Genomic DNA, 14,395 nt, shown 5'->3' on the forward strand with positions numbered 1-14,395 from the left:
GCTTGAGAAGAAAAAATCCCCTTTCCAAAGGTTTTGTGCAGTATCTTTTCAGTATAATTTCTCTTTGCATGATGAATCACACCATAGGGTCTATTAGACACTCAGCTCTGTGAATGGCCAAAAGGGGGAAAGGGTTGGGAACTGGGAAGGAGCAGGGAAAGGGCGATATTAAAAAAATAAGCTAATGCTATTCTAGGCTGCTTCAGCAAAAGTCTAGTGTTCCAGTCAAGGGAAGTAATAGTCCCACTCCATTCTGCTTTCATCAGACCATACCTGTAGTGCTGTGTCCAGTTCAGGGCACCACTATTAAAGGAGAATATCAACAAGCTAGAACATGTGCGAGGGTCAAGGGTCTAGAAACCAAGCCTTATGAAGAACAGTTGAGGGAATTGGGTATGTCTGCCAGAACGATGAGCGAAAATATGATAGCCACCTTCAAATATCTTAAAAGCCTCTCACATGGAAGATAAATCAAGCTTGCTTTGTCCTGCTCTGGAGGCTGGGTCTCGAACCGGTGGATTCAAGTTACAAGAAAGGAGATTCTGACTAAACATCAGGAAGAACTTTCTGACAGTAAGAGCTGTTTGATAGTGGATCGGGCTCCCTCAGGAAGGATTCTCCTTCCTTGAAGGTTTTTAAGCAGAAACTGGATGGCCGTTTGTCATGGATGCTTTAGTTGAGATTCCTGCATTGCAGGGGGTTGGTTGGACTAGATGACCCTCGGAATCCAACTCTACAGTTGTATTATATGATTATATGGTTAGCCCTAACTAGAATATCACCAGAATTTGCAACAGCTATGCAATATTTGTGCCAGGAGCAGATTTGGTGCATATGCGAGAAAAAGAAACAAGATTTTTTTTCCTTGCCAAGTAGGATCCGGTGACAATATCTAACTTACGCTATTATAATAATATCAAGCAGCACAAGTGCCAGCAGCTGGGCAACTTGGGCAAATTAACAGTAAAAAGAGATGAATCATTTAGTGAGGGACAGATTAGCTGGAGGGACATTCTGCTTTCCTCATTAAGAGGCTTTCAGTGCCAAGGTTGTTCTAGGGAAATCATTAAGACAAGTTTTGAGGAGTCCATAGTGGCACTGAAATTTATTTCTGGGGATCTGTAGGTTAGGGTAGTAGGTTTATGTTTGTATTACTTAGTCCAATTGATTCTGAAGCACCTTTCAGTTTGCCTGTTTTCCCAGGATTGGTTTGCCCTCAGTCTCTTTTTGGACTGACTGGGCTGTCTTTTAGACAGATCTGACATAAATCCCTAATAGTTTCTATCTAAAATCGTTTTCCATGCATCATTTAGTAAATATTAAAGGTGCTAACAAAAGCACTATTTAAATCCCCTGGGCCTTTCTTTAGGTCTCTTTAGCACACACATTATAGGTTTGTCGTGACTAATTACTACATTAGAAAATAAGCCTTTGATAGGGTTCCCCCTCCCAATTTTATTTATTTAAAATGTTTCTTAACCTCTCTTCATTGCACAGCGATTTCACAGTATGTTGCAACCAATTAAAATACAATTACTAAGAACGAGGCAGGCAGGCATATCACAGCCAGACAACTAAAAACTGGAATGCTTGTGTATGATACAACTAAAAAACCCAGGTGAATAACCAGTCTTTAAGTGGCATCTAAAACTAAAACAAATAGGCACTAGCTGTCTCATAGAAGGAAGTAAGTTCCAAAACTGGGGCACCACCACTGAGAAGGCACTTCCCTAGGTTGCCTTATAGTGGTCTGAAACTTCAACTCCAAAGAACTGCAACCAGGTTGTTGACTGGAGATAATAATAAGGAGCTTATGACTTATTACCAGAGCTCCACTGGCTACCAGTCTGTTTCTGAGCAAAATTCAAAGTGCTGCTTCTGACCTATAAAGCCCTATACAGCTTAGGTCCAGAATATCTGCAAGATGAACCTGCCTGGGGCCTGAGATCTTGAAGGGAGGCCCTTCTCTTGGTCTGGCCACCCTCACATGCATGCTTGGGAAAGACACAGGACAGGGCCTTCTCAGTGGCTGCTCCCAGACTTTGGAACTCCCTTTCTAGAAAAAATTAGACCAGTTCCCTCTCCTTGTTGTCTTCCACTAATAGGTGAGGACTTCTTATGAATGATTGTAAGGAAATGGCAAGTGCTGTGATTTTTTTATTGTAATGATCTGTAAGCTTTAATAGAATATATATGTTCTATTAATGTTATTAATGTTTAACTGTTTTTAATTTATTTTTTTCTGATGTTTTTAGCTGTTTCTGTTTTAGCTATAAGCTGCCTTGAGTCCCTCTCAGGGAAAAAGGGGTGATATTATTAAACATAATTCTAATATTTTTAGAAGAAGAAGAAGAAGAAGAGTTTGGATTTGATATCCCGCCTTTCACTCCCTTTAAGGAGTCTCAAAGCGGCTCACATTCTCCTTTCCCTTCCTCCCCCACAACAAACACTCTGTGAGGTGAGTGGGGCTGAGAGACTTCACAGAAGTGTGACTAGCCCAAGGTCACCCAGCAGCTGCATGGGGAGGAGCGGAGACGCGAACCCGGTTCCCCAGATTACGAGACTACCGCTCTCAACCACTACACCACACTGGCTCTCACACTGGCTTTAACCCTCCTATTTATCCTTAAAACAAAAAACCAATGATTTCTCAACCAAAAATGCAACACAAAATAGAGGAAAGTTTTACTCTTTTACAGGGAAAGGTTAGTGAATCAAAATTACTTTACTTATCAATGGTAAAAATTAAAAATGGATGGCAATTAATGACTTTTTACACATAACACCTGTACACACCCCCTCCAATCTCTTCTAGTATTGAGTGTGTTTCTTCTTTTTCCTATCTAGACACACTACTTATTGTTTCTTTTCACAGAAATTTATAGTGATGGTTTGGATATATTCACTAGTATCTGCCTGGGGGAAATAGATATTAAAAAAATAGTGACAATATTCATACATAAAAAAGCCTAGAAGCAGTGAAGGTATTAAAAAGAGAGAGTGAATCCACAGAAAGTCAAATTTATTTCACTTCAGTTGTCTGATAATAAATAAAGCTCTTGAAGCTTACTGAAAACGCATTTCGAATATAATCGCAAAGCAAATTGGCAAAGAGGCACTGTTATTACTTATGGTTCATATAGATATGTGTGTTTTCAAACTGCTTGACATACAAAATTAATTCAGATGTATGTTAAGTCTGTGTCTGTGTGTCATAAAAGCACCACCACCTATATGTTAGGAAATTGAAAGTTAACAGTATTAATCTTGGTTAGCATAAAAAACAGACTTTATAGGAATTAATGGATTTTGATTGGTGTATGAAACCAGCCCCTTTAAGAACCATTCTTACATGGTAGGAAACATATAGATAATAAATTTGACTACTCTTGTGTCCATTTAAGCACATTGTAAGAGGCTGGCACATACTAGATGAGAACTGAAGTCACAACTTTCCCTCCCCAAACAATCAGTATTTCAAACATTATGCCTTTTGTCTCCAGTTTACAGCTTGATCCTGTACATGTTTTCTAGAAATAGGCCCTGATAATTTCAATGGAATTCACTCCAAATGAAGTGTGCTTAATATTGCAGCCATCGTTTTATTTCCCTTTTGATACCTATCTGACCTTTAGACCACATGTCAGGCTCAGAACTTCTTTTCCTTTGTCTGTAATAACTTTCCTTGGTAGTTGGGGCCAGGGGTGCCAACATTCTGGGGAAAAGGTTAGGAGTCAGGCAGGTACCTGCTTTGTGGCATTTGCAGTAACCCAGGTGCTGGGGGTTTTCCATGCTTCTGCTTGTCCCGCCACTTTCCCCTGGGAAAACACTTTCCTTACTGCTCATTCAGAAAAAAAATATCAATTGGTTATTCTGTAGATTGACGTTTGTTCTGATTCAGCGGTAAACAGCGGGTTTTCCTGGGAAAAGCAGTGGGACAAACAAAACAGCTCAGACCCATGGCGAGAGAGCATGGGAAGAGTGGAAAATCTCTCAGGCCCTTGCTTTCTAGGTTCATTCTAAGATGAGCCCCTAATCTCAAGGTCAGGTTTTTAAGGCACAAGTGTTACAGGGTGACTATATTTTTAAATATCTGGCCTGGAATGAAGAAAATTGCAACTCATTCCTCAAAATTGAGTTTTATGCTTGTGTAAAAGTGTCAACAGGGACGCGGGTAGCGCTGTGGGTAAAACCTCAGCGCCTAGGACTTGCCGATCGCATGGTCGGCGGTTCGAATCCCCGCGGCGGGGTGCGCTCCCGTTGCTCGGTCCCAGCGCCTGCCAACCTAGCAGTTCGAAAGCACCCCCGGGTGCAAGTAGATAAATAGGGACCGCTTACTGGCGGGAAGGTAAACGGCGTTTCCGAGTGCTGTGCTGGCTCGCCAGAGCAGCGATGTCACGCTGGCCACGTGACCCGGAAGTGTCTCCGGACAGCGTGGCCCCTGGCCTCTTAAGTGGGATGGGCGCACAACCCTAGAGTCTGTCAAGACTGGCCCGTACGGGCAGGGGTATCTTTACCTTTACCTTAACAGTGTCAAAGCAGACCAGGGCCCATAATTCCCACTTCTACTGTTCATCAGGTGTATGACTGATGTCACAGCACCTTTCAGTTTTTGCTTCCTGCTTCGACTGTTGGTTGTATTGTCCGAATTTTCCTTCTAAACAAAGGGCAAGAAATTGTTAGCAAACTGGACATTATTGTGTTTTATTTGCACTGCATCCTTGAAGCTTTCATTGATTTATATTTTAGCCACACATTCTTTTAAAAGCATTTAGTTGCAAGCTAAATTATGCCCATGCTACTTGTGTAGAGTAACATCAATGGGAGCACTTGCGAAATAATATGCAGCTCACGGTAAATGTCAGTGAACTGACCCTTATTGATTAAGATGTAGCACAAAGTGCCTTTCACATATGCTTCTGTTGAAAAAGGATCTAAGGATATTAAAGGCATAGATAACTGTAAAGGAAATGTCTGTTAAATAAAATGCTTAAGGAGGATGTTGGAGACTTACAGGCTAAATGCAAATGAAATTTCCTGGAATATCTGGAACATAATAGCAAATGTCCAGATGCATCATTTTTCTCTCACTCAGCTTTTGTATTGTACTCAAGAAAATATTAAATGAAAAAAGTTTTTAGTGTTAACTGTAAAGGTAAAGGGACCCCTGACAGTTAAGTCCAGTCGCGAATGACTTTGGGGTTGCTGCACCCATCTCACTTTACAGGTCGAGGGAGCTGGCGTTTATCTGTTTCGCAGACAGTTTTTCTGGGTCATGTGGCCAGCATGACTAAGCTGCTTCTGGTGCAACGGAACACCAACACCAGAGCAGTGCACAGAAATGCCATTTACCTTCCCACCGGAGCAGTACCTATTAATCTACTTGCACTTTTGGCGTGCTTTCAAACTGCTAGGTTGGCAGCAGCTGGGACTGATCAACGGGAGCTCACCCTGTCGTGGGGATTCGAACCGCTGACCTTTTGATCGGCAAGCCCTAGGCTCAGTGGTTTAGACCACAGCGCGACCCACGTCCCGTAGTGTTAAATGTAGTCCTACCCTATTGTTCGTGGCTCTCAAATTAGAGCAAGCAGGATGCTCCTAACAAAGTGCAAAAAATTGCTAGATCAACTGACAACATATCCCTGTTGCCTCCCCTTAGCAATGCTTTGGTATGAGTTGCTATTGGAAATGAGAGATGGAGGTCATCGGTCTGTGGCAGATAAGATAATAAGAGAAGATGCCTTTCCCAGTTAAGTGATTGGTGCGATATTATTAGTCATAAAGAAGTCATGGAACCCTAGATAGCTGTTCCACATGTGGAAGCTGGCAATATGAATATGGTAGTAAAGGTGAAACAAATAAACAATTCGATCAGATCACCAGCCATCCTAGTGAGACCCATGTCAGTGAAGAAGATACTTGGCCCCATAACACAACAGTAAATACTACATTTTAAGTGGAAATGTGTGTTTCCAAAATTTGTCCAAAATACGTACCTTGTAGCTCTGGCCAATTCCTGTTAACAGGCATGTTTGTACTACAGGTTTTAGTGTGGACAGTTTTTTGTTTTTGAAATGACAAGCATCTTTAGGTCACTGATAGAAAACATCATCTTAGAAATGAAAATGAACTCCTTAAAACGCTTTAATGCTGAATAGGTTTCTAAAGCATCTGTAGACTTGGTCATTATTTTTGTGCACAAAATTTAAGGTAATATGTTACTGAATTTTTTGAATAGCCATCATCCAGTTGCCTTCTGTAATCAGGTATGATCACAAGCGGTTTTCATTGCTCTAAGCCCAGAGGGAACTGTTATTGTACATACATGTCTGCTTTCAAAATGATGGGAGACCAGAAGCAGGAAAACGTCAATACTAAAAAGATTCCATTGCATTTCACAATACTGCTGTTGCTAAATAACTGCTTAGATCTGAGCAAAAATCCAATAAATACAGTTTTATTGTCATGCTTCAAAAATATGAAAAGCAATTGGCTCCACAGCCTTATATGGAGTCTACTGCTGAGTAGGCAAGTCCTTAATATCCCAGTATGATTAAATTGCTGACTTGCTTGGTATATTAAAGCCCCCTTCTCTGGCATTTGTAGATGTTCTTTTTTGTTATTTACCCAGGCAAGAGATTGTGCTAAAGAAGGCTGTCTAGAAGGGTTGCCGCACATAGCAGTTTAACTCACAATGATTAGTGAGACAATTTGAAGCCTTTTTCTGTGCTTGGTTAATTTTGTTGATATTGCTTATTGGCCACTATTAAAATTATACACACACACACACACACACACATACATACATATACATGTATATAAAATATCTGACATATAAAACAATTCTTTTTGTTGTTCTCTGATAAAATGCCATATGCTACATTGTATCATATGTATTTATATCATTGTTTGCCAGTGTTAAATTTGCTTTCTTAGGGAGCAGTCCTATGCCCAAGAAGCTGGTTTAAATCACACTGCTGTAAATTAAGCCGGCATAAAGTTACACCATGTCCAAAACCCATTCAGCTGTTGGGCGACTCCTGCTGCCTTGTCTATGCCTTTAAAGATGAGCCTTTAAAATAGTATTCTGTACTGGGTTGCCAAGTACGCATGATGAAGCAGAACAGGCTTAGGATCCAAGCTAAGCTCCCCCTGCTTTCTAGTCCTGCCCCCAGAATGTCCCTTTTTGGGGGACTTACATCAGTCTTGGATCAACACTGGTCTCAGCCTCTCTGGCTTGAACAGAACCAGCTGAGCCAGGGTTGCCTTTGGGCACAATTCCTGGAATGTAATCCCCTGTGTAAATTGTGACCTACTGTAAATTGATAAACTCCCACTCCAGGTTAACGTTCCTCACTCAAATAAATTTTCTTTGATCTCTTTATGTGTCTGTCTCACCCTTTGTTTCCCTGCTCCTTTTTCTATTTTGCCATGCCAATTTCACACCACCAATTCAGCTAAAGAATAAGAAAACTGCACATATCATTCAGGATCTGCCTGGAATTTAGTACAGTGGTACCTCGGGTTACATATGCTTCAGGTTACATATGTTTCAGGTAACAGACTCCGCTAACCCAGAAATAGTTAGCTTCAGGTTAAGAACTTTGCTTCAGGATAAGAACAGAAATCATGTTCCGGCGGCATGGCGGCAGCGGGAGGCCCCATTAGCTAAAGTGGTGCTTCAGGTTAAGAACAGTTTCAGGTTAAGAACGGACCTCCAGAACGAATTAAGTACTTAACCTGAGGTACCACTGTATAATTTTGGGACCTAGGTAATCTTAGTAACTTAACCCACTATTCTATGGGATTGCCCAGAACCCGAAGGTTCAAGGTGCTTCCCAACTACAGAAAAACAGTGAGTGAATCTTTGATCCCTGGATCATGGTTTGAATATGCAATGCAGCTTTAAACATCTAGTTGTGGTGTTGGCCTGAATGACCTCAAGGCCTCTTCAAATTGGTTGGGAAAAAGGACAATAGAGGGATTGCTTAAATGGCCAAACCTCCCAAATGGGTCTGGCTTTGTTATGTAAAATAGATGGCCAAGAATTGGTGATTGGTTGCTATAGGAACTAATGGTCCAAGACTTTTCTAGGGAATCACCCTTCTTGTTTCTCCCTACAGAATGTGCTAATTCAATCATTTTGGTGGTGGTGGTGGGGGGGGGACACACACAAAAAAACCAATACAAGCAGCTTACATTTGACTCAGACTGCAAGTCAAAGAGCAAAATGGATCTCTGGAAGCAATACTGTATTAACTGATTTGGAAAATGCCAAAACTGGCATGTGAAAGCCGATGGCCTTCAAGCAATGTGACTTAATTTGTGAAAGATTGATCATTTAAAGGAATTCAAGTTACAAGGTTTACCCATACATACTACAGTACTCAGTACTCAGCTACCTGGTCCAAGGCTTCTAGCTCCTTTGTAGCATCAGGGTAGCCAATCAAGTGGTGGCCTGGGAGGGAGTTATGGCTTCTGTCTGCATAGGACCACTGTGACATCAGCTGATACTATGACAACCATATGTCCTATTAATTATTCAAAGCAAGAAAATCAGGGAAACCTTTTGAGATGTACTTGCTCCCAATGTTAGACTTTGAAAAGTAGAATTTAGGCCAGGGACCACCATACCTCTTCCATGAATAGTGCTCATGCTTCCAGCCCCATATCCTTTATTATGTATAAGAATGAACTTCATGCATCTTTGATTAGTATGAAGACAAAAAAGGGCACTCATCAGGGAGGGGAGCGGCTGTTGTTGGGAAGGCAGATTCTCCTCTGATCCTAGACCTTGGGAACAACTGTCTTCCCATTGTTCTCAATAACAGCCCGAGATTTCTGAGCCAGTTCCATATACATACAATCATTAGCTTCGAATTACTGTAAGTTCTGTAATCAGTGAACCAGGATCAATTTTTCTTTGGATGGCATCAGTTCACAATAATTCACAGCCAGCAAGCTTTATACGAAAGCAACATTTTGGTTAAGCGTCATAATTATTAATGAATTTGGTGATTATGTACCATAAATTTCTTTCTTTCTCTTCTTTTATTTGTCCGCATCTTGAGAGTGTGAAATGCTGTATTTTTTTTAATTGCAATTCAAAAGCAAGTCTTTCTGTAAATATTTCATTTACATGGTCTTACTACTACTTGTGCAGTTTCTGAAGCAGATGTTTATCTCTGTTGGAGATAAAAGAAAACTATTTTTTGGCAAAACTTGTTAGCAGTAAATATGATATTCCTATACTATATCTGAATATGTTCCAGAATGAAACAACACAGTCCATTCAATAGGACAGAGCTGGTGGCTTGCAGCATAAAAAAGACATGTGAAAAGATAGGAATTTAAAATTGTTTTGGCATTTTGCATGTTTCTGCCTCTGGAAATTCAAGTCAATGTCTCATTAAATGATTGTGGTACTGCATAGATTTGTAGAAACTTAGTAAACTTATATACTCAACAAATGTAATATAAAAACATCCATAAAAATGTATGCACCATCTACTTGAAATAGTTATTTTAACAATTGCATTGTTGTTTCAATCTGTGCATGAATACTTGCATTGGGTAAACAGTGAGGGAAGAAAAACAGTTTAAAGTAGTTTGAAGGAATTGTATTTGGAAGGACTGGATAACTTTTCAGATGTGCATTAGAACATGTTAATCTAAAAAGAACCCTGCTCTCACAGTGGCCAACCAGATGCTTATGGGAAATTGAAGCAGCACATGGGCACAATGGTCTTCTCCCACTCTTGCCCTCCACTGAACAACTGGCATGCAGAGACATATTGCCTCTGGTACTGCAGATAATATTGCTATTAACCATGATAGCTTTAACCTCCATGAATTTGTCTAATCCCCCTTTAAAACCATCCTAGTTGATTCTATAGTAGTGAATTTCAAAGTATGCACTGCGTGAAGAATTCCTTTTGTCTTCATGAATTTCCCAGCATTCAGCTTCACCTCTACCATTATGAGACTTCAACAAGATGTGGTCTAGAAAATATGTTCACCCCAATTCATTGAAGCCCAGCCAACGGTTGCACAAGGAGGGGTTGTGGTGTGCATGGTTTTGAGGTGCCTCAGCCTTATTTGCTGTTTTTCCTGCTCCAAAACTATTATGAACAGAAATCATCCCTGATTGTTTGTGATAGCTCAAATGTTTCTATATGAGCAGTTTGGGATTATTCGTTAAGTGATTTTATTTTCAAGTAACATAAAGCACATCGCTACGTTGCCTCCAACATCTGCATAAATGAAATCCATGCCATTAAAAAATACTAATTCTCTAATGTTTTTACACAATTAGTATTTCCTCAGGAATATGTCCAGAGACCAATTAAACATTTCATGGCTTTGAAAAGAGGTTTGCTGCTTCCCCGTCAATGAACAATTGTTTATTTATGTTAGTAATGCAAGAGTAACCTTCTTTCATGCTTGGGTGTCTGTGTATTTTATAAGATCAGATGAAGTAATTTTCAGCAAGGACTCTAGTGGTAGAATGCTTAAAAGATCATATTGCAATTTCAAGTGCAGTTTCAGCAGTACTTAAAATGTTTGCTATAATGTTGCTAAAATTTATACAACATTGAAATATTGACGCACATGTTTAAAATGTGCTTTCCTTCTTTTATCCAGTTATGAGTATTATTTTTAAATATTTTATAAATCATGGAATATAATCATACACACAGAAACACACATCGATAAGCCAGCTTGGTTACCAAAGTCTCCAAAAGGATATATTTTGTATTTCATTGCGGCATTTAATATCCTCCCCTTAACATACTAAAGTGATGTATGTGCATACAGATGCACCGTGTCCTATATTTATATTCTGTTCACTAAAATAAGCAAATCCTAGAATAAAAATAAACAACACAAAACGCTAAGGAGCTTATATCTACTGCCTACCTAATCTCAGCGGAGAATAGACCAAAAAGTCAATAGGGAATATTCAAAGTGCGCTCAGCAATACCAATGAAGGTGGCCAGTTGGGCCAACAGTAAGTAAAAAAAAAAAGAAAGAAAGAAAGCACAAAACGAAGGGAAAATGCTTAAGAAACATACAAAAGCAAGTCTTCTCCAAGCACGACTAAATGTCATGACTAGAAATGGCTGAAGCCTGCTACTCTCAATTTATAGTGCACCTAGTCTTTCTGCACCTTTAAAGACAGTTCTTTAGACAAAGCCATCCTTATTTAAGAATTATCGTAAAGACTGGCCATTTCTAGAAGCTTCTGGCAGGCTTGATTCTCAGTTTCTCAGTTTAAGTGTCACAGGACAGAGTGGGAAGGAATCTTGGGTCTAGTTGTAATGAAATGGAATCTGCTTTAGCTCCACCCCACTTTTATTTTTGAAGGCACCTTTTTATTCCGCGCCACCACATATAACAAAATGTTGCTACTCACGAAATACAATGCAGAACTTGGTTTCACGGTTGCAGTGAGGGCAGAAGCTGTCTGTCAGCTCTGACACTGGGTGACTTAGACCAAAGTGTTCTCACAAAGGGGGAAAATGTCTTGAAGCACAGAGCACAAGGAAGGGTCTTTAAAATAGGACTGGCATTTGTTTGATGTAGAATAAAATATGATTTGTCAGTGTTATTTTTATTATTACAATGAGAAAACTCCTAAATATACATTCTGTAGGTTAAACAAGAAACATGACAAAAAGGATGATGTATTTGAGAACGTTTTTAATAAATAATGTGACAAAAATTACTTTTATGATTATTGAATCCTCGGTATGCAAAATTATGGCTAAAATATGAGGTTTCTTACATGAACATAATGAAAAACATTAATCACATGGTTGTTCCCTCAGTACTGCACGCCCTTTCTATTATAACCATTTCTTAAAAATTAGCTAAATGAAAAAATTTAGCCCTCAGTAAATACCAAAACACTCCTTTCCCCCCACTGCGGCTAGGCCTGACAATTGTTCATAAACAAACACACAATTTTCCATTAGCACCGATGACAAAGAAATTATATAATTACAAAAGAGATCATAAAAATCTACAGACAAAGGACATAATTCTGTAATTTCAAAAGGAACTAATGGCTCTATTTCATTGGAAATCCAATGTCAAGATAGGCCACAGCGAACTTGAGAATTTAAAGTCCAGAAAACGGGAAGTGTTCAGTTTATGGCCCATTCTTAGGTATGATACCATTACCATCTGTCACCTTTCAACAAACATAGAGCATTAATAAAATATGAAAAAACAAACAAAGGTGTAACATCTTACAATAAGACAAAAACGGTTAATAGTTACAATGTTTTACAAATAAAGTTTAGTGATTGTGCTTTTAAAACCAAAAAATAAAAAAATAAACAGTGCATTACAAAAAAAAAAAAAAAAATCAACCCTCTCCCGCCCCCCCAAAACCATCCCAAGATCAAAACATAACTTCTTTAAGTGGCACTTCTTCTTTAAGGTGAATTGACACTATAAAGTAGAGGTCTGAGATTTGGGCCAGTCATGATGATGATGTCCTTTCCCAGCGATGCTTTAAAAATGTCCATTGCTTTTTGTATTTTTGTTTTCAGTGTATTTTTGTTTGCACTGAGGCCAAGAACCGCTTCAGTATTTGATAAGCTTAACTTGTGATAGAACTGCCAAGTTCACTTCAACATGCCTTCTTTCTATCCTAAAGAACATTTGCAGTGAAGAATGTACCTTCCAGATGAAGCATGATAGACTCCAGACAAATTAAAAGTTTTGGGGGCAGGGGTTGAAAAACCAGTATGTGTTTACTGTACAAACCACCCTAACTCAAGTTGTGTGATGTCTTTTTGCTGCAAAGGAATCTGACTACTGGAAGAAAATACAATGCTAGTTGCACCAAGTACAGCCTATAGTAGCATTGGAAGGTTAGAAAATCTGCATAGATATCTCTTCTTCTTTTTTTTGCAATTTTCTATTGTCCAATCAATGATAGCTTATTCATAAGATTATGAACTGGTTTGGTGACATACTTGTCTTGTACTGCACTGGCCACAACGGTAGCAAACTAAGGCTCCCCCCTCTGTCTAACAATGGAAGAAGTAGCTAGTGTAGCACCATAAAGAGCAGTGTAATTGCTGTCATGGACAGAGGAAATGTGTGATATTTAAAGTGAATAAACAGGGTCATTAAGGTTAGGGTTTTAAAATAACATTAAAATAAAGATTAGGATTTTGATAGCATAAAAAGATGGGGAATTGTACACTCTGATTGCACTGAACATTATTTCTGGCATCAAATATCATCAGACTTGAGGCATCTTAAGTGATATCTTTCTGATTAGGTTTCAGAAACTTGTTACACTACATCTCTTCTTCAGCTTTCAGTTTCCTGTTTAAAAAACAACAACACATGATGTATTTTGTGGGTATTTTCTTGCCTTCTCACTCAGAATAATTTATGCTATTCTGTAGAATATACTTACTAAAATAATTTTGTTTCACAATACAGTAGATTAGTTAAAAACTGCTTAGTTTCGACTGCTGTAAAAACACTTTTTAAAAAGTTTCATATAATTAGGAAATACAAATTACAGTCATACCGCCGCTTACATTTCCCTCTGCTTATGTAAACTTTGGGATACGTAAGTAGCAAACCTGGAAGTATATTTCCAGGTTTTTGCCACGCGCAGATGCGCTCTACCGCCGTGCGTAGAAGCGGTCCCTCCGGTTGCGGAAACCTCAACTTGCAACTCCAGAACGAATCCTGTCCTCAACCAGAGGTACCACTGTACATCTTTCCATCATAATATTGCTATAGTATAACGCTTTGAATTTCATATTTTGTTGCCTCATTTCTATAATAAGATATCATATAGTATTTTCATGCACAATTACTGAGATAAGCTGTGTTCAGCATTAATTTTGTATTGTGCCTTATATTAAATATAATTAATAACAAACAATTGTAATGAAGTTAAGAACTTAAAATTTCTGTGGCGCCCATAGATTAGTAGTTTAGAGATTAAATAGATATGAAACAGTGCTCCAATTGGGATTATACTTACCTGATGAGACCAAAAATCTAAAAGTCTCTGTAGAGTAACCAATTAAGGGATAAAAGAAAACTAGCTTTGAGGAATAAGCATTTGTATTTTCACAAAAGATTCCCCCCTAGTGACTATCAGAAACACATATTACCTGTAATTCTTCTTCATCCTCTCCTTGCTCATATGTTCCAAATACCTGCATTTCTGCCACATTTCTTCGACCTAGATTTGCTTGTTCTGCCCTTTGTCTACTTCCTGATCCTCTGGATGACATAGAACTTGAGGAACTAGGATCTCTAGTGTTGTTTGATGTTGGAAATGTAGGTCTACAATATGGTAGAATATCCTCTAAGGAGAGAATTACACATGTGTTAATATTACCATAGACAA

At 38.9% G+C, this 14,395-nt stretch overlaps 1 protein-coding gene and 1 long non-coding RNA gene across 6 annotated transcripts in view; one reads left to right on the forward strand and one right to left on the reverse strand.

Moving 5' to 3' along the window:
• Positions 1 to 14,395, forward strand: part of LOC310843876 — a 149,898-nt gene that overhangs the window by 24,250 nt on the left and 111,253 nt on the right. The gene's annotated exons all lie outside the window — the stretch shown is intronic.
• Positions 11,684 to 14,395, reverse strand: part of ROBO1 (roundabout guidance receptor 1) — a 591,421-nt gene continuing 588,709 nt past the window's right edge. For all 4 annotated transcript variants that reach the window (XM_083735868.1, XM_083735867.1, XM_083735870.1 and 1 more), the window contains 2 exons: positions 14,157 to 14,353; positions 11,684 to 13,347 (listed from right to left, as the gene is read on the reverse strand). In XM_083735868.1, coding sequence (XP_083591994.1) covers positions 13,333 to 13,347; positions 14,157 to 14,353 — 212 coding nt within the window. In that variant the 3' untranslated portion in view covers positions 11,684 to 13,332. The remainder of the gene's footprint in view (positions 13,348 to 14,156; positions 14,354 to 14,395) is intronic.

This window comes from Podarcis gaigeae (assembly GCF_964106915.1).
Source record: "Podarcis gaigeae genome assembly, chromosome: 4".
In the NCBI taxonomy this organism is placed as follows: Eukaryota; Metazoa; Chordata; class Lepidosauria; order Squamata; family Lacertidae; genus Podarcis; species Podarcis gaigeae.